Genomic DNA, 19,974 nt, shown 5'->3' on the forward strand with positions numbered 1-19,974 from the left:
CTTCTCTGGGCAAGAAGAGTCCCTTTCTGTCTGCCTGCGTTGTACATAGACTGTGAATGGAAACGAGATCAGAGGTCTTGTAGATCGACTGTAATGTTACATATGTAATGTAAAGTGGGAGAGGAGGAGCTTTTAGTCATGTTGGATTTGTTTTTGTGAGGTTTTTTGAAACTGATTTAAGAAAACCATGGATGTTCACGCAGTAGCATCGGAGTTTTTTCTTTACTATCGTTACTCTTTACCGTTACTAAACCAACATTTCTGGTGTGTTGTTAAATAACCTGCTGAAATAGTGCAGTTAGTACAGCTATAAAGAATTGAGTCTTTGGAATTGCTCAGTTTTTATTTATTTATTTATCTTTTTTTGTGGATTACTCAAAAAAAATAATAAAATTTCAGTTAAGTTAAAGAACTAAACTAATAACACAAAAACACTTTTGACATCAGTAAGAACCACAACCGAATTCATGCTTTCTGTAGCTGCATAAGAGTCGTCAGTGACAAGCAGGGTTTAGGGAACATCAACAAAACGATACTTTTGGGATGTTTCGATTCATTTTTCATTCTGCTTTTGCTTCAGTGCTTTTGTTCTACAAATTCTCATAAGTTGTAGAAGTCCTGCTCCTTTGGGGGGGGCTACACATTGTGCTTCTGTTATGATCTTTACAGAATACTTGCCACAATGAGTCGTCCTGAATTTACTCAATTTGTGCTTTTGCAAATGGATCAACACAATAGTCTTTTGCATTGATTGTAAAAATCACCACAGCAGTTTGCTCTGGGTGCTTTATATTGGAAAATACAGACTATACAATATTACCCCTCTACCAATGCCAAGCAAGCATTTGACAATGCTGGGAAGAAACTCCTCTCTTTAAAGAGACTTCATCCAAGTGACGAACACTACAAACGCTACGTCCACATGAACAGAGTCAACTTTTGGGGAATAGTAGGACTTCTTTGTGCATTTTTGAGGGAGTAAGCTTTTAAGAGATACACAGAGGAAGTAAATACTGAAGTTAACAATTGAAAGCACCACTCAGGTGCATCCCAGCTGGTACTGTAAGGGTTTGCTCACTGTTTTCAATAAAGATCTGAAAAGTTTCAATGTTTGCATTAGTTTAGTCAGATTGAGTTTGTTTCTACTTTGTGAAGATGGACCACATTTTTAGTTGTAAATTCAGAAATTCCAAATTGTTCACATCTTTCTTCCAACGTGGGTATGCGCTGAAGAAATACCTCTGAGACAATGCTGTATGTGCAACACTTTTAGGAGATGGTGCCATTGTATCGCTGTACTGAAGAGGTTTCAATGACACAGTGAAGCCTAAGTGAAGATGATGCTTTATCTTCAGCTTATAGATGATTTCACAAATGTTGAAAGAGGACCAAGAGCATTCATTATGTCAGGTCTGTCAGGAGCACATACAAGGACTTCAGTCTTTCCTTCATGAAGTTGGAGGAAGTTGTCAGCCATCCAACCTTTGATGGATTCTAAGCACTAATTCAGAAGCTTAGAAACATCTTGGGGTTTAAAAGAAATGTATAACTGGATATCATCTGCGTCGCAGTGGCAACAAATGTCCTCAAAACGGCTCAAAATATGCTGGAGAGGAAGTGGATATATTAAAAACAATAAAGGCCCCGGCACAGAACCTTGTGGCACACCATAGGTGAGAGAAGTGGAAGATGACCTGCCACAGAAAAATATCGTTCAGACAGATACGAGGAGAACCACTCTAAGGCAGATCCAGATACACCGACCCAATATTTCAGCCTCTCAAGCTGAATGTGATGGTTAACGGTCACAAAGGCCGACGTGAGGTCCAACATCAGGAGAACAGAACATTTTCCTGCATGTTAGTCTGAAGACTGTTTCAGTAGAATGAGCTCTGCAAAAGCCAGACTGAAATTTGTCAAGGATATTGGGTTTGACGGTATTTTTGAAATTGGCCTGTAAGCATTTGGCAGCATTTTTAAAAATAAGCAGGGACTTTACCAGACACCGGTGAAGTGTCAATTATGGTGAGCACACAGGGGCCGATAGACTGGAAGACATTTTTGAATAACGATGCAGGTAAAATGTCAAGTGAACAGGACGATGCTTTCATTGAAAACTACTTTTACCAGCTCTGGTAGTGAGATGGGTAAGAAACGTTCTAAGATAACAGGCCGAGCTGGAGAAGGAACCGACTATGCAGATGCTGATGGGGAAATTTTTTTTTCTTACATCACTATTTTTTCTAGAAAGAAAGAAAAAAAAATGTAAACATGGCACACAGGCCAGATCTTGTCTGAACATGTCAGGATAACTAGGCAAATATTCAGAGAAAGTAACAAATTCAGACTTCAAAAAGGCGAGAAGAAGCATAAATGAGCCACATCTCTGTTTTATCTCAGTTTAGCAGATTCTTTATGTATGTATACATGAACCATTCTGAACATGTTTTGGTTTCTTAGGTGTTGTAAGAACATCCTGTTCCTCTTCAAAGTGTAATTTCCTGCAGCAACTTGACAGATGTCAAAGCGACAACAAACCACAACATCACCGCTTTAGCTTGTTTCACTTTACTGATCTGGAGCATGGCGAGTGCAGTGGAGAGGTTGCTGTGGGCCTGCATTATCCTGGATTCTGGTGTGCGCTCGATTTCACTGCCAGAAATCAGTGATTTGAAGTTCATTGAGGAATGTGTGAAGGAGCACAACTTGGCGCGGTCATCTGTCAGTCCCCCTGCTACCGACATGCTGTACATGGTACGTGAAGAAATGGCGTTTGTTTCCTCTCTCTAGTTCTGGAAAGCAGTAATAAAATCACAGTGAGTAAGCAGTGATAGAAAAAAATGACTTGTTCATGTCTTCTGTGATCTGTCTGCAGACTTTGTTGGGAATGAGGAGGTGAGGGAAAGAAAGTTATTAAAGCATGTACAGTTGTACAAAGCTTCATGCAACACATTCACAAAGCAGACTTGACGTTATTAAGCAGAAGTCAGAGGAAGTAATATAAAAGACAGACAAAGCCACCGATAGTCACAGATAGAAAAGATCTTCGGTAAGTAAAGAAATAAAGAACAGTTCGGTGACAACAAAACTGTGCAATAGATTGCACTCAAACTGCCTTTCTGGCATGGCTAAAGTGCACTGCAAATGTTGTGGCAAAAACCTCGCCACAAGTTTGGAAGTCGACTCAGCCATTTGACTTTTTACTTCTGCTTGTGTATCACAAATAATGTACTGACTGAAGTCAGAAATGTGTATGCACGAAAATGAAACTAGCGTGTTAGAAAAAACTGAATTAACAAAAGATGAGGTCTAATGCTTCAAATCTTCTGTATCTGCTTATCCAGACGTGGGATGAGGCCTTAGCCCTTACTGCAAAAGCGTGGGCAAAGCGCTGTATATTTGATCACAACATTTACCTCAAAGATGCTTCCCGCGTGCACCCTATCTTTCTCTCTGTGGGAGAAAACATATGGACAGCCTATCCACCATCACAATTTAATACAGCAAAAGCCATAAAGAGATGGGTGGATGAAGTAAAAGACTACAGCTACCAAAAGAACAGCTGCAATAAGGTTTGTGGCCACTACACACAGGTATGTGACCTTTCTACTGCATGCATAATGTGGAGAAAAAAAAGAGAAAAAAGTGAACCATGATTTTTATATTTTTCTGCATGTGACACTTTAACCTCTTTGGTCTTTGCAGGTTGTGTGGGCCAGCACCTACAAAGTTGGATGTGCAGTACAGCTGTGCCCAGATGGCATCAAGCACTTCACTAATGAAAAAGGTGTCCTCTTTGTATGCAACTATGCCACAGCGTAAGTTGAAAACATGTTTAAATAACACAGTGAAATTAGCAAATGAAAACTTTTGTCTCAGCAGGTTATTCTGGGCTGCCCTGAGTGTCATGTGAAAAAAGGAATTTGTTTATACGTATGTGTTATGCCGCAGTCAACTCATCCAAAATGCTGCTGTGAGAGTACCCACAGGAACTAGAGCCAGGGTGGAAACTCCAGGCCTCGAGGGCCGGTGTCCTGCAGGTTTTAGATCTCACCCTGGGTCAACACACCTGAATCAAATGGTTCGTTCGTTACCAGGCCTCTGGAGAACTGCAAGACATGTTGAGGAGGCCATTTAGCCATTTAAATCAGCTGTGATGGATCAAGGACACATCTAAGACCTGCAGGACACCGGCCCTTGTCATTGGCTCCCTGGCCCCGTCTTATCTCAAAAACCTTATGAAAAGTTACCTCCTTTGCACAGTGTCAGCTTAAAGCACTTGTTGCTGCTGAGTTTGCATCTTTTGCTGTGGAGTACAGCCAGACTTTTGACTGCTTCGCCTTGGGCATTTTTAATCTGTAGCTCTGCTCTAAAAGAATGTACGTACTTGGGCCCGCCTACTATCCTTGAAAAGGTAAAATGATTGGCTAGAATTCAAAGTGTGTGACATCTCAGGGAAAAAAAAACACCAAAATAAAGCACCAAAATGTGCGCTGCTTGTCGGTCTGGTTACTACCGTTTATGTCAGAAGCGGTGCCACAATGGCACTGGATACGGTACCCATCCCTAGTCATAACTTCTTACCTGAAGTTCAGTTCACCTGACGCTCGGACTGGCGGCCACCTCGGGTCTCTGCTCCTCCTGCCTAACCTTTCCCTCATCCACCTGCTGGCCTCTGTGGAAGCTCCGCCATAGCCACCACCAAACAACTGAGTTATTTTTACACACCGGTCAGCATCTGGACAATCCAACACCTTTCATTGTTTATACCGTCACAAAAAAACCCTCCCAAAAAAATCATCGGCCCATAAAAACTAAAAATCACCATCGGCCCACCGGGCAGATGCCTGGTGGGCCGATGGCCAGTCCAGCTATGGTCTCTCCCTAACAATGTGATGCTGGATGTCTGCCGTTCTGAAACTCCTGTTTGCAGACTACAAAATCTTACCTGGGACAATGTGTTCTAACCCCGTTGTTTTATGGAAGTCATACAAACGAAAATAGTCTGTAAAAAATATCATTCAGTATGATTCAAAGGCGAAATTTTAAAGACTAAGGAAAGTTTAGGGCCAGTCTGCCTGGGCCAGGCAGATCCTCATGTACTAATGAGAAGTGAATGAACTAAAAAAGGGAGCAAGGGTGCAGTTACAATGATCTGAGACACTTTTTTAAAAATAATGTCTGTTGTTTTTATGAATGGCCACAATTAATTATGGGACAGTGTTTTCTCCTCCCCTTTCATAAAGGTCCAGTGTATCCTATGCTAAAGGAAGCATGTTTTTAGCAAGGATGTTTGCAGCTCCAGAATTGGAACAGCTCTTAGTATGGATGCCACACAGATACTCACAGGTCACTTCTCTCACTTTTAGGACCCTCCCTAAGCAGCATGGACTGTTGGAACGAACCCACTGTGTGTTAAGTTATTAATAATCTTTGGCTCTTTTCCATACCTTCACTTTTATCCTGTCCTTCTCCCCTAACCTTTTTTGTGGTATAAAGAGGTTACTATAAGCAGAAAGTACTGAGAAACAAATTAATATCACTGATTTATATGTTTTTCTGGGATCTTTTGACAATAACAATGAAAGAAAGAAACGTCATCTTTAAAATGACCCTATGTTGAAGCAAGCAGATGTGTGTGTGTGTGATAACGTGGGAGGCGGAGGTAAGATGATAAGGGGAAGTGAAGATAATTCCAGAAATTTTCCACCTAGAGTGTGGTGAGGTGACTGAGCCTCTGTTTCTTTTCTTTTACAGGGGTAATATAATCGGACAGCACCCATATGCATCTGAGGGGGGAGCCTGCTTGAGGTGCAGTGGCACTTGTGAGAATAAACTCTGTCGTAAGTATCAAGTGTCTCTGGTTCAGTGTGAAAAGTTGCTGCTTATCTTCAATCAAACCACAAGTTCAAATTTCAGCCCAGCTCATTTTAAAGATGTGAAAATTCTGATTAGAAATCAGCATGGATATTAACTCTTTAACACAGTGGGCCTCATTAACTGACATTTGCACAGTAATGTTCTTGCTGTCATTTTCACAAACCTACAGGATTCATGAATCGTGTCCTGTGTCAGCGAATGTGAATCATTGTAAATAAACAAGTTCATGCTTGCTGTCTGCGGGTTGTAATCTGCAACCTGGAATGTTCACCGTGCATGCTGCCCAGGCCCTCTGTTATAGGAAAACACATTTAGGGTGGTGTGAAGGAGCTCCAAGAGAAAAACTCTCATCCCTTCATCAAAAAAGCAGAATTCTGACTAAAGGAGGCCAAAAAAGTCAGTGTTTTCTTGGAAGTGACACTGGTTTTAAACATTTTTAAAGTATTTAATAATAATATAAAACCCCACTTGGACTGCATGTATCCCCTGAAACTAAAAAGAGAAAAGGTATGACATAAAAGCTGGTGTAGGACAAACTTATAAAAGACCAAACAAAAAGAAGGAAGCAGGTGGAGGACGGGGAGCACCTAATCTTCCACCATGACTAACCCCCTTATCTTTTTACCATGAACCATGAGGTCCGTTTTACATCCTCTCTTTAAATGACCGTAACTTGGTTACCGTTGCAAAATTCAAATGGTTTCAGAAAAAAGAGACAACAAGCTTCATGGTGATGTTCACTTTAGCACAAGGCAATCACAGGGTAGCGTCTGAACAGAGACAGGGAACTCCGCTCCGCCCAGGTTTTGCTTCACATTTCTGCAACTCCTCAACTATTTTGGGCTCGAGAGAAAATTACATTTTTTTCCTATTATTTTATAACCAAAGTCACTAAATAGGTCCAAGTAGCCTGTATGCTACTTGGATGATTAAGGATTAATGAATGAATGAATGACGGGGAGCACCTAATCTTCCACCATGATTATCTTTTTATCTATCTATTTTGGGCTCGAGAGAAAATTACTTTTTTTTCCTATTATAAGTCCAAGTAGCCTGTATGCTACTTGGATGATTAAGGATTAATGAATGCGGTAAAATACAGTTATTACTCACAGTCATTGAGCTGTGCGTTTACATCTTAAAAAATGTCACCTTGTTCTCTTGTGTCTTAATGTTGTTGCAGGTAGTCCTGAACGTGATTCACAGAAAAGTAAGTCTGATGGTGATTAAGCCAAAAAATAATAGCAGTGAAGGGTAAGGTGTAGCTCACATGGCTTTAAAAGTCCACAGCTGAAGTTTGTCAGTGTGTAGTAATGAAGTAAGCAGCACATTCCACTGCACTCAGAATTTGTCATAAAAACCATTTTTGCATTTCCAGGCTACAACTGGAGCCCAGACTGGGACACCTCGGATACCAGCAGCTATAGCCCTGTCAGCGTTCTGATCGCTCGGCCGGTTGCCCTCAGCTTCACTTTCATTACAGCGTATGTAGTCCACTACTTCTACCCTGATGCATTCTGCTATGAATAAAGCAGCTTGGCCTGAGCAACACTGATTTCCTTTAGACATTAAGCAAATTATTCTGTCCATGTGAGGCTTAGGCCCACAAATGTAACATGTATGAAAATTAATAAAATTACTTTTATCTCTGCTTAATTATTATCAACTATCAACTCCACTATCAGTCTCATATTATAGACAACAAAGTCAGTGCTCAAAAGTAATCTTTCATTTGACAGCACGTTTAAGGTGGTCAGGCCAGAGATGAATGGCCAGACTGCTACGAGCTGATGACAACAGTGACTCGGCCACGCGTTCAAACTGGGGCGTGCATAAGAGCATTTTTTAATGCACAACACAAACCTTGTATCAGTTGGGCTCCAGTAAGAGCAGAATGGGGGATTTGCACCATTCATGTACAGACAAGCAACTGTGTGATGCTGTCATGTCCAAGGACCAAGATCTGTGGTCACTAGGTGGTCCAGCACGTGGTTAACGTCCACGATACTCCCAAAAGTATTCGCTCATCTGCTTTCACACACATATGGACTTGAGTGACATCCAGCTGCAGAGTGGGGGGCACAGTTAGGCTCAGTGGGGGAACAGGCGACCATATGGCTTATAGCCAGAGAGCAGTAAGCCTGGGTTCAACTCTTCTAGGAAGGCTTTCCACAAGGTTAAGGAGTTTTATTTTAAATGGGAATTTGTGGCCATTCTTCCAGAAGCCCATTTGTGAGGTCAGACACTGATGTTGGATGGGAAGGCCTGGCTCGCTGTTGCTAATTCATCCCAAAGGTTTTCTGTTGGACTGAGGTCAAGACTCAAGTCAAGTTTACTCACACCTCATTTGCTTGTCCAGGTCTTTCTGGACCTTGCTTTGTGCACTGATGCACAGTCATGTTGGAACAGTCCCTAAACTGCTCCCACAAAGTTGGGGCCATGAAAATGTCTGTAGTGATCGACTCTAAAGAAAGATGGTGATCTCTGCGTACTCTGCGCCTCGCCACTTTGATGTAATACCAATCAACAGTTTACTGTGAAATATTTAGGAGCATAGCATTCCTGAGAGCAATCCATTCTTTCACAAATACAGGTAGAAGCAATCTGCATGCCCAGATACTTGACTTAATACACCTGTAGCCATGGAAGTGATTGGAATGCCTTATTCCCATTATAGTGCAAATCAAAGAAAGCACTTCAGAAGGCAAAAAGGGTCCAACCCAGGCCTTGAAAGGTGTGCCTAATAATGGGTGTATTTCTTTAAGGGTTTGGAGACTGGGCATCTATGGTAACACAGCAAAAATGGAAATTAAGGGAAATGTAAGAAAACAAGACCTAGTTTATTTCAAAAAGAAAAAATAACTCCTTTAATTTTACATTTTTTTTCCCTCTGGAAATAATTAATAGCAAGCGAGTCAAACAGAAGGAAAAAACCAACACATTCCCGTCACTGTGTAACACTGTAAAAAGGAAAGTCAAGACAGACGAAGCATCATCTTGATCCACGCTCTACACATTCACTGAAATTCTTCTTGCTGTGAGCTCAGTCTTTTCTCTGTCCAACAAGTGCCACAGCACAGGGAACAGTGCACAGTTAGCCTTTGCTTTTCGCTTTGTTGCTCTTCTTCTTCTTCTTTTCAGTGGTGCTGCTGGTGGGAGGTGCAGGGTTTAATGGTGGAGCACCCAGTTTCTTTGTTTTGGCTTTTTTTACTTTGTCCTTTATAGCTTCGATGTCCAGCTTGCCTTCTGTAGGAGCTGTGGATACATAGATGAGACAAGAATGGACAAATTAAGGGCAAAGCTATACCAAGTGCTCGAGAATCCAGGTTTTTCCTTTAATTTGTCACTGCTAGGTTCTGAGATCAGTGCTTGTTTTAATATTTCTACCTTTAGCAGTCTTCTTCATCAGAGGCTTCTCTTTAGGAGGAATGAAGGCTTTGTTCCGCTCTTCTTGCTTCTTGGTCAGTGCGGTGGCCTGTTTCACCTACAAAGAGGAAGGAAGTTTACAAAGGCGACGTTACACAATGCTTGGTTGCTGCCACTGAAACTCAAAAGCAGCCTGAAGAAAACCGAAAGAGACAAAGCCACTATAAATTCTCACCTTGATTTCTTCCATCTTCTTCCTTTTCTTCACACTCTCCCGCAGGAAGAATTCTCCTGTGGCCAGCTCCTGGTCAACCTGCATAGGAAGTCCACATATTTGAAACGTACTTTAAATTGCCTCAACATGCAATTTAGTCTCAGCGGTTGTGTGTGTTTGTTATACATTAGAAACACTGAAATTCTTCAAACATGCTTCCCCTGACCTTGCTCTCTGGCTGTGGAGGAGGGAACGGGGTGTACTCCTTCTTCACGCTCTTCTTCTTGGGTTCCTTGCGCTTGGCAAGATTCTTGTGTCGGAACTTGGGCAGAAAGCGCTCCCAGTTTTGCATCCGCAGTTCGGGGTCTTTGGACAGCTCCCGTTTGATCATCAGAGTCTGATGGTTGCAGCCGTGGGTGGTGGTGATGGAGGGGCAGAACAGCAGTTATAAAGATGCAATACTTTGGTCATGTTGTGTATTTACACCTTATGTAGTGACTGCAGTAAAATGCTGTTTTATTAAAGACTGCACTGTGCAAAAGTCGCTTATTTCGTTTTTTGCTAGAAAACTGGGAAATAAGTGCAGCGGTAAGTGGAGGGATTTACTGAAATGTGCAAACATAAATGGAAACCAACGAAACCAAAGAACATTTCCAACAAGTCAACGTCTCAGAGGAAATTCCAAGGCTCTTCTTTTGTTCTGTTCACAAGATGATCCCACACAGTTTGAATAACACTGATCTGCTTTTCCATCAGATATGCTTTTCCTGCATTGGCAGTGAGTTTGAGATCGCTGTCATGTCTTCCAGATGGTATTGCATGACAGCTCAGAATCTGAAGGTATTTTTCTGCAACCAGCAGACCACCACCAATTTTGACGAGACCTCCACCACTGAAACCACGACAGAACTAGGGCTGCTCAATTAATCGAATTTTAATCACGATTACGATCTGGGCTTTCAACGATCATTAAAAATGACTGAGCCGATTATTAGCCCCTCCCTCGTGCTTTACTCTCGCGCTGCTCCGTGTGGCAAATCCAGCGCACCTCTCTGCATTTCGAACACGTGTCACAACAATTAAGAGCAGCCAGTGTTGCCAACTTAGCGACTTTGTCGCTATATTTAGGGAGTTTTCAGACCCCCTTAGTGACTTTTTTTCTAAAAAGCGACTAGCGACAAATCTGGCGACTTTTTCTGGTATTATTGGAGACTTATTTATGACGACTTTTTGACGTGAAAATGCGTATCGCTCTTACTCTCAACAAGCAGCGGGTGCTGCCGTGGGCACCTCACCCGTGCCAAAGCTCTCCCAGGCGGAGGATAGTCCTCCCCCGCTGTTATCAGGGCAGGAGATGTTCACACCCATGCGTCCAAAGGGCAAATGAATCGCGCATGAGTGAAGTCGCTGCTCCCGCACTGACTCTAACGCAGTCAATTCTTCTTCTACTGTTATGCTGTTTTGTGGATCACAAGGTTTAAAACTACTTATAAACAAACACTCTCACACACAAACTAACTCCACCAGAGTGCCAATTTCGGGTCACTTTTGCCAGTCCAGGCCCGGATAAAGGAGCAGGGTTGGAATTGTGACATTAAAAAACAATAATTGCTAAAAGAAATTTAATTTGTAGTTCTAAATAAATTCTAACTGCTTTCAGGACGTTTTTACTCACTTTATGTCTCTTCCACGATGTTATTTCTCTCTCCAACAACATAGGTTACAATTACATTAGCATGACCAATTATACAAATTAGGCGATGACGTCATTTGGCGACTTCTAGCGACTTTTAGGACAACCAATAGTGATTTTCCTTACTGAGGAGTTGGCAACACTGAGAGCAGCGGTCTCCAACCTTTTTTTGCGCCACGGACCGGTTTATGCCCGACAATATTTTCATGGACCGGCCTTTAAGGTGTCGCGGATAAATACAACAAAATAAAACCAGTACTGGTACCGAAAAAAAGAAAATTTATTCATAACACACGTGAAAAGACCCAGGAAAACCGAGTAAACGATAAAAACGATAACAAAATAACGCTGAAAACCGATAAAAACCCTGAAAAATATACATTTCACACCTGAGCCTCAACTCTCGCGGCCTGGTACCAAACGACTAACGGACCGGTACCGGTCCGAGGCCCGGGGGTTGGGGACCGCTGATTAAGAGGACCCGAGGGAAGCTCGGAAAGCTGAGCAGAAGTTATTTGGAGAGGAGAGTGACTGCTGCTGGTTGAAAAGAGAGGTAAAAAAAAACTTCAGTGGTGTGGAAACATTATGGGCTGGCGGAGTCAGACGTGGATCAAGTAGACACAGTGTGTAAACTTTGCTACGGTGTCGTAGCTGCACCACAGAGCAACACTGCAAAGTTCACTAAACAGATGTTTACATTTTTCATTTATTTTTTATATTGCAAACATTTGCACTGTTATCAGTATTTGCACACTATTTTATGACAATCTTTAAAGTCATTATTCAACACATTGTTATTGTTAAATAAATATCGTCAAATAATCGAGATCTCAATTTCAGTGAAAATAATCGTGATTATCATTTTTGCCATAATCGAGCAGCCCTAGACAGAACCTCCAGTGTGTTTTACAGACGCTGGAAACTCACTGTTGTATCTCTGTCCTAACCTCTAATACGAGCAGGAACATTTAGAGTTTCAATCCATCAGACCTGTTGACATTTTTAGTTCAGGGCTTGTGTAATTTAACCCTTTTTCCCAGTTAATTTCCCTTAAGAATAGCTTCTTCAAAGCCTGGAATACTTCAGTTAGAAGGTTTTCAAGGAGGCATTATGTTGATGCCTGAACCAGCTCAACAGGCTCCCTTTGATGTTCTGTTCAGGAGGAATATTTTTCTCTTGTAAAATATTGGAAAAACATTCCTGTGAAAATGATCAGGTACCTCGACTGTAAAGGAATGAGGGAAGAAAAGACCCCATGAAAAGAAATGTAGAGCTACTATTCACACTTTTACAAGAAAGTCTGGCTCCATGGAAGTAAAATATATTAAAATGATGGCTGGCTAAAGACTTCTGCACAGTGCTGTAAGCTGTAACTACTGGTTAGGCAATTTAAATAACATTCTGTGACTCATACAAAACAGGAAGTCCTATTTTAAATAGTCAGCTCTGTGAAGCATGCTCTTTCATGCCCTCAGCTCTGGGCTGAGCCAACCTTGGCGTGCAAACCCAGAGAGATGGACTTCAGTCAGGAAATCAAGAACAAGGATGGAAAACATCATCACTGGGCATAAATGCAGCGCAGTTTCACTCTGACTATTGTTTCTGCAGCAGTTTGAACACACCTTGATGTTGTAAATGGGATGAATGTTCTTCATGGTGTCCAACACCACTTTACGAACCTGAAAAGCAGAGGCAGAAGAAAATCATAAATGCTTCAACATTCTTTGCCTCATTACAGTAACAGTTCACCTCTCCATCAGGTTTAGCTAAACCCAAACTGAAGAGCGTTTGTATTACACCAACAACTTCTCTCTTTTACTCCCACGCATGAACCCACACAGTGGGCTCAGATGTTTAGCTGTCAGGAGGTTCTGTATACCCTGATGTCACAGGATAAACAAACACACTAAAGTAGTCAGCGTAGGCACCTTTTCATTAATACAACTGATCTTATTATGTTTAGTCGCCCATTACTGACAGTCTTACCTCCTTTAATCCGCTGTAGGGTCCCAGTGCAGACACCGTGTTCCCCTGCACCATCACATAGCAGTTGGTCAGTAATTCCAGTGCCTGCAGAGAAGCAACAGGCAACATGAAGCACACAGACAGAACTTCAAAAGAAATCATCTGTTAACGAGAGTTGCAAAGACACATGGGCCGATAAATGCTGCCACCTACTGACGTTGATTCAAAAGTACACAACACAGACTTGTTTACATTGCAGACTGGTGAAAATCAGTGACACAGATGCACAATTCATGGTTTAGAAACAAATTGGATTCTCCTACTTTTTCCTAACATCCATCACAACACTCTGTGGAAGCCGTGATTAACTTCAGACAGAAAGACCTCAGAAAGCTGGACTCTGGTGTGACTCACCTTTAGGGTGGAGCCTTTGGGGCCAATGAGTCGCTGCCTTCGCTTCACAAACCGCTCTCTACTCCTCACCATAGTGCCAATTTTGATGATGTCACAGGCGATGTCATCCTGTAATATTCTTACAGCCTGGAGGCAACAACACATCACTGAGGTATCAAAAAGTCTGCATCACTCTGAGTGCTTAGTGACAGCAATCACACACATACTCGAAAACATTAAAGGATGAAATCTACATGTTGTGCATGCTGCAAACTGGCACAGTAGTGTTACCTGTTCAAATGGCACACTCCTCGCCAGCAGCTTAATAAGATCTCTGGCTCTCACAATGGCATAAGGGTCAAAGGTCTTCTTAGTGGTGCAGACTGTCATGCTGCCTTCTATTAGGTCCAAAGAAGGTTTAATGTGCTGAGAACAACAACAAATGATTCAGTATGTGAACAGCTCAGGTCGGCAATTCAGCCTCGTAAAGCTGCCAATGTAAGAGCCAACTTAACACTTAACTGTGAGAAAATGTTACAGAGGAGAGAAATAAAACCAAAATAATGTGTGATAATAACTGGGGATGTGGCAGTGTTCAAAATGAATTCAAATATAGTTCAGCTGTAGGACTTTCTGACACTGTGGACCGTGGCCTTTGCTGAAAGATACAAAGAGCTTACAAAGCATCAAAGAAGTCTCACTGCTTAAAGGTGTCGTGGGCATCTTTAAACAGTGACACATTCCACAATTTCCAATGCTGACCACACAACCTCCTGAGAGGTTGTGTGGTCAGCATATGTTGTTGTAGCGATTTGGCCGAGTAAAAGAACACAAACTAACACATTTGGACCACTAGTGCTGAATTTCTCATTTCTATTCCTCCGCTTACAAGATTTCAGTGTTTTTTCATTTGAACTTACAGGTGATAGGTCACAATAAAATTTTAAAACCCTGAAATAATTTATCCTGGAACCTTTTTTACATTGTAAATCTGTTAACAGGGGAGTGCAGACTTTATATCCACTATATGTGTACATTAATACAAGATAGCATACAACCTGATTAGACTAAAGAAAGTGGTAAAAAAAAAGGTTGACTTCCTTCATTGAGCTACATTATAATTGAGATACAGCTGACAGACAAGTATTATCATCTGTGTTCAGTGCAAGCAGCTTGTTCTGACTCACCACCTCTCCTAAAGCCTTCTCCACCAGAGGCCAGCACTCTTTCAAGTAGGCCTCCCTGTACTTGGGGAAGAGGGTGGCAAAGCTACTCTCCTCCAGCAAACCGCGGGGGTTATCCTCTTTGGTGAACAGTGGCTCCTTCCATCCATCGGGAACTGTCAGGAGTTCGGATTCATCCACTGCAGGACGCACGTGAAGTCACGTTACTACAACGTTACTACAACGGAGGCATGGACTACCAACACGAGGTATACTTAAGCAAAGGGAACAGGGTGAGTTAGAGACAGAATATTGAAAAGATATACTGAAGGAACGCGGAGAACAGTCCACTGACTAAAATAAGACACGTTTGAAATTCTCATCATCGACGTGTTCCCCTGGCTGAGGCGACTCAGGCTGCAGACTTTGGAAACGTGTTTGAATCCCGGCAGGTAATAGCTAGCTGCCCGGCGTCAGCAAACACTTGTCAGTTTAAGTATGTGAAAAGTAAATGTTCGGGTTATTTTTTCTTGATGCGACCATTTAGCGAGTGAGGGTAACTGCACTCACCAAACAATCTGTTTACAATGCGAGAGCCGCCATGCTAGCAGAACTCCAGCATGGCTCGCAGCCGTCGTCTAAAGCTGGGAAACAATCCTGTTGTTCACGCGGGACGGCTCGCTGGTGTCACTTAACCTCATCTGACGCGAAACAATCAAACTCACCTTGGCTTTTAGTCTTCTTCGATTTTTCCCCCGTTTGCTCCTCACTCACGCCGTCACTGGCTGTGGAGGACGCCATTGCTGAGAAGAAACGGAAGTGACGTACAGTACTCTTCCTGGTGCAACCTGGAGCGTCTACTAAAATAAAAATAAAAGCTTTCTAACATCTCACCTGTTTGTTTTTATTCAGGCAAACATGGATACCATTTTTAATGATAGAGCGATTAAGCTTGTGTTTCTGTCATGTAGTGATTGTGCTTAACTGTACGAAGCTTACTGTGTGAATGCTGTAGGCATTCTCTGTGTGTGTGTGTCTCAAATTAAAGGTAAAAACATACACACACTATGACACACAGATGCAAACGCACAGATAGATTCCTTGCATGCGTCTTCAGCATTACTGGGTTTCTGCAGCTCCTGTTTTTCGTGTTTAATCCATCCGGCACACAAGCAATTAAACACTATGAATCTGTTCCACAATATTTGCAGTCACTTTACAATGGGTCACTTTAAAAAGGCAGTCACGGATCACCACTATAGCATTTTGACAATATTTTGACAGTATTTGAATAAAACTGTTTCCTGTAGCCTAAATACGTCTCTGTACCTGAATAGAACTAAAGCTTTTTCTCATAGGGTTAATAATATGTCTACCAACTATTTCACGTCCACATTACTGCTGAGAGTTATTCCAAAAGCTTCCTTTAGTGGCTCTTCATCAGAATATTTATTTACTTGTTGACATGAAAATCAGTCACTGTGTATTTTTAACACCTAAAATTCAATGTGATGCCATTATCCTGCCAAACAACATAAAAGTCTCCAAAACGGTTAAGTATGGAACATATTATAAATGGAAAATCTTATATTGCACTCTAAGCACAACAAATGTGAAATGGCAGGAAAGATCAGTGCTCTGTTGCTGTATGCAGAGTACATGTGTACATTTTTCGGAGTACCAAAAAACACATTGCCTTTGCAGACTGATGATCAAACACAGAGATAGAGGTCGCAGAAAAATTACAAATACCTGCACGTTGCTGTCTTATGTCATTCAGTCACCTAAAGGTGGTAAGTTTGACCTTTGTCATCATGACTAGGTCTGCATGCCTACTGTAAATGCACTGATTTCCAGTCATGTGACTGGCTGATTTGTCTTAATGAGCAGTTGAGCATCTGTACCTAAGTTACCTGATTTTAGTCATTAGGCCTTTTATAAAGTATTACTGCCATTTGTGTCTTAATATTTCTAGTAACACTACTGTAACTGCAGTGAGCACGTGAGACATCCCTTTTTATGGAAAAGGAAGGAAAAGTCATATTTATTATTATTACACGACTGTTTGTGCTGACTGAACAGGCTCAGGCTGAAGCAGTGCAGATCCTGGCCTATTTTCAAGTATCATTAAAGTTACCACGTGTTTAAATGTCACCATTAGATGTCAGTAGATTGCAGATTGCAGTCAATTCAGGCACTTTTCTTACCCCTCCTGACTCAAGTGCATAAACCGATCTACGTTAGCTCTGGTAATTCTGACGATCGTTCAGTAATTTTTTGTTTATTCTCTTTATTTGCTTTTTGGAGAAGTGAAGTTACAAAAAGCTCTTCAAACAAATTTGCTTTGGTGGAGAGAAAACAACCGTTGTAGACTGTTTGGGGTTACCTTTTATAAATGTGGGACTAGTATTGAATTTTCAAAAGTGAAGTGAGTTCTTCTGACCAGGTTCAGACCAGGATGAACACAAGTATGATACTGAACCCACTAGAGAACCGCTCCCAGCTGTGGGTTCACCTCCTCCTGCTGAACTCATAGAGAAGCAAACAACCAGTCCAGGGACAGACTCTAACGTAGCATCACTTTCATCGGTCACTCCTGACCTCCTGTGAAGCATGACGAATGTGGCCTCTCTAAATATGAGTAACTAAGAAAACATGTCAGTAGGCATCCTAGTAGTTAATGACTTAATTATTTGGGGTATTATTGCTATAAAAAATAATATTAACAGTATTATTATTATTGTGCTTCTGGCTTTAGGCTCTACTGATAACGCAGAGGTCTCTTCTTCCTCTGGGCTGTTTAAAGGGCCAGTTTATCCAAAGCTGTGTATATACCAGCTGCTGTCAGGCTTCAGATAAATAAACATAAATAAACATCAGACTGTCAAAAGAGCTCATCTGTGCGAGACCACCGAGCTGAGAGCATTTTCAGGTCCAGATCCCCCGTACGCCATCGTTGGAGAGCAGTTAAAGTTTTTCTTCCCGACTGTGATTTGAAAACGTCGAAATGGAATCAAGTCAAGGAATCTATAAACCTATCAGGGTATGTGACCGTTTTAGTTTTTACTGCATTTCAATAATTTGAAGAATTTGTTGTAGTTTTAAAAGTTGACAAACTGAGAATCCTTTTAAGTAACAATGACTAAATTGCTATTTCTTTGACAGGTGTTGTTCAACACACCGATTTATGAAACTGCTGTAAAGATCTGCTGGCATCTTCCGGGCTACAGGACTCAGGTTAGACCCAGATTCATGCAAACCAAAGCTGACAGAAAATATCAGGTCATTTCTGAGAGTGGTGGTGATTAAATGTCTCCTTTACTTTTAGATTGCGATTATGACGGAGTTTCTCAGACTTCAGCAGGAAGATCTAATTCCACCGAACCTCACTGCTGAAGATCTGAGAGATCTTTTGGTGGAGAAGAGCAGGGAGACGCTCAGAGAGCAGTGAGTTACTGTCACATCTGATGACGTGTAAAACCTCTGCTTTGCTCTCTTTTGAAGGCTGTGGGAGTTTGAATTAGAGGATTTTGAAGAAGAGGAAGCCAAACCTCTTCTAAGGCTGGTAAGACGAGAAAACCCACAAGACTTTTTTTTCATTATGTTCACATAACCTTTAAACATAAGCGCACTGTAAATGTGTTTTCTGTTTCAGGTGTGGGCGGTGAACGTCAGCAATAAAATGAGGGACGTTGAATTTGAAGCCAGAATGCTTCTTCAGTTCCCAGAGGCCGTGCCTCCTAAATTTCAGTGAGTCACATGTATACAGTCATTAACCCTGTAAGACCCAACCCATCAAAAAACAGCCAGAAAATTCAGATTCTTTGGAACTGAGATGTTTATTAACCCTTTAAACAAAAGCCACAAATTAGTTCTTTGCTATGTCATGTTGTGTATGATTTACTTTTATCATGTATTTATCATATTTTTTGTATCACATTTGATACACTGGGTGTTTTTGGCAACTTTTTGTTAACGACAATGTTAATTTTAGACAAAAAAAACTTTTTTTGTCCATAATATTTTGAAATTATAGCAAGTATTGATCATGTTGATGAGATAAGATAAGATAACCTTTATTAGTCCCACACGTGGGAAATTTGTTTTGTCACAGCAGGAAGTGGACAGTGCAAAAGTTATGACGCAAAAATTAGAATACAATAAGAATAAATACAGTACACAGCTGTACAGAATAGAATAAAATAATATACTATATACAGTAGAATAAAATAGAATAAAAATATACAATAAGATAAAAATAGAATACGAATACTATATACAACTGAGTAAAAATACAACGATGACAGAAAAGATTATTGCACTTAGTATTATTGCATATGTATGGATGTGTGTGTTTGTTCAGTTAAAGTCTTTATTATGGAGTCTGACAGCAGTGGGGAGGAAAGACCTGCGAAATCTCTCCATCCCACACCGTGGGTGCCGCAGTCTCCCACTGAAGGAGCTGCTCAGTGCTGTCACAGTCTGCTGCATGGGGTGGGAGATGTTGTCCAACAGGGATGACAGCTTAGCCGCCGTTCTCCTGTCACTCACCACCTCCACTGGGTCCAGAGGGCATCCTAGAACAGAGCTGGCCCTTCGGATCACCCTGTTCAGTCTCTTCCTGTCCCCAGCAGAGATGCTGCCGCCCCAGCAGACCACACCATAAAAGATAGCAGAAGCCACAACAGAGTCATAGAATTTCTTCAGGAGTGGGCCCTCCACCCCAAACGACCTGAGTCTCCGCAGCAGGTACAGCCTGCTCTGCCCTTTCCTGTAGAGGGCGTCTGAGTTATGAGTCCAGTCCAGTCCGTTGTTCAGATGAACACCAAGGTACCTGTAGCTGTCCACAGCCTCAATGTCCATACCCTGGATGTTCAGTGGTTGCAGTGGAGAATGCTTGTGCCTGCGGAAGTCTACCACCAGCTCCTTGGTTTTACCGGCGTTGATCTGGAGGTAGTTCAGCTGGCACCAGTCCACAAAGTCTTGAGTCAGTCCTCTGTACTCCTTGTCGTCCCCATCAGTGATGAGGCCGACTATTGCAGAGTCATCAGAGAACTTCAGATCGAGGTCTCAGAAACTCATGTATGATACAAAGGTGGTTACAGGGTTAACAGTCCAGCTACAGTGTTTCAATATTTAAGTGATGCTTTGAATATGTTTAAAAGATACCTCTTATCATGTTTTTCTACAGAGCACCTAAACTCCTGAGCGTGGTGAACATTTATGTCTCTTATGGTTCTCAAAATACTTCCACAAGTCCAGTAAGATAACACATTGATGGTATTCATTTAATACAATTT

The 19,974-nt window shown here is 41.7% G+C and overlaps 3 protein-coding genes across 3 annotated transcripts; 2 read left to right on the plus strand and 1 right to left on the minus strand.

Moving 5' to 3' along the window:
- Window positions 1–2,434: 2,434 nt before the first annotated feature.
- On the plus strand, window positions 2,435–7,536 carry glipr1a (GLI pathogenesis-related 1a). The gene is made up of 6 exons (XM_004570893.4): window positions 2,435–2,754; window positions 3,345–3,593; window positions 3,706–3,818; window positions 5,758–5,843; window positions 7,064–7,090; window positions 7,259–7,536. The coding sequence occupies exons 1-6, from the start codon at window positions 2,584–2,586 to the stop codon at window positions 7,408–7,410; spliced, it is 798 nt and encodes a 265-aa protein (XP_004570950.2). The 5' UTR covers window positions 2,435–2,583; the 3' UTR covers window positions 7,411–7,536.
- Window positions 7,537–8,699: 1,163 nt separating this feature from the next.
- On the minus strand, window positions 8,700–15,536 carry krr1 (KRR1 small subunit processome component homolog). Its single transcript, XM_004570894.2, has 10 exons — window positions 15,400–15,536; window positions 14,699–14,874; window positions 13,803–13,937; window positions 13,533–13,658; window positions 13,140–13,223; window positions 12,776–12,832; window positions 9,687–9,857; window positions 9,482–9,559; window positions 9,268–9,364; window positions 8,700–9,135 (listed from the first exon to the last, which is right to left on the minus strand). The coding sequence occupies exons 1-10, from the start codon at window positions 15,473–15,475 to the stop codon at window positions 8,975–8,977; spliced, it is 1,161 nt and encodes a 386-aa protein (XP_004570951.2). The 5' UTR covers window positions 15,476–15,536; the 3' UTR covers window positions 8,700–8,974.
- Window positions 15,537–16,853: 1,317 nt separating this feature from the next.
- LOC143413319 (uncharacterized) lies at window positions 16,854–18,428 on the plus strand. The gene is made up of 5 exons (XM_076876141.1): window positions 16,854–17,717; window positions 17,840–17,911; window positions 18,003–18,121; window positions 18,179–18,239; window positions 18,330–18,428. The coding sequence occupies exons 1-5, from the start codon at window positions 17,682–17,684 to the stop codon at window positions 18,426–18,428; spliced, it is 387 nt and encodes a 128-aa protein (XP_076732256.1). The 5' UTR covers window positions 16,854–17,681.
- The last annotated feature ends 1,546 nt before the right edge of the window (window positions 18,429–19,974 follow it).

This window comes from Maylandia zebra, linkage group LG17 (assembly GCF_041146795.1).
Source record: "Maylandia zebra isolate NMK-2024a linkage group LG17, Mzebra_GT3a, whole genome shotgun sequence".
Taxonomy (NCBI): Eukaryota; Metazoa; Chordata; class Actinopteri; order Cichliformes; family Cichlidae; genus Maylandia; species Maylandia zebra.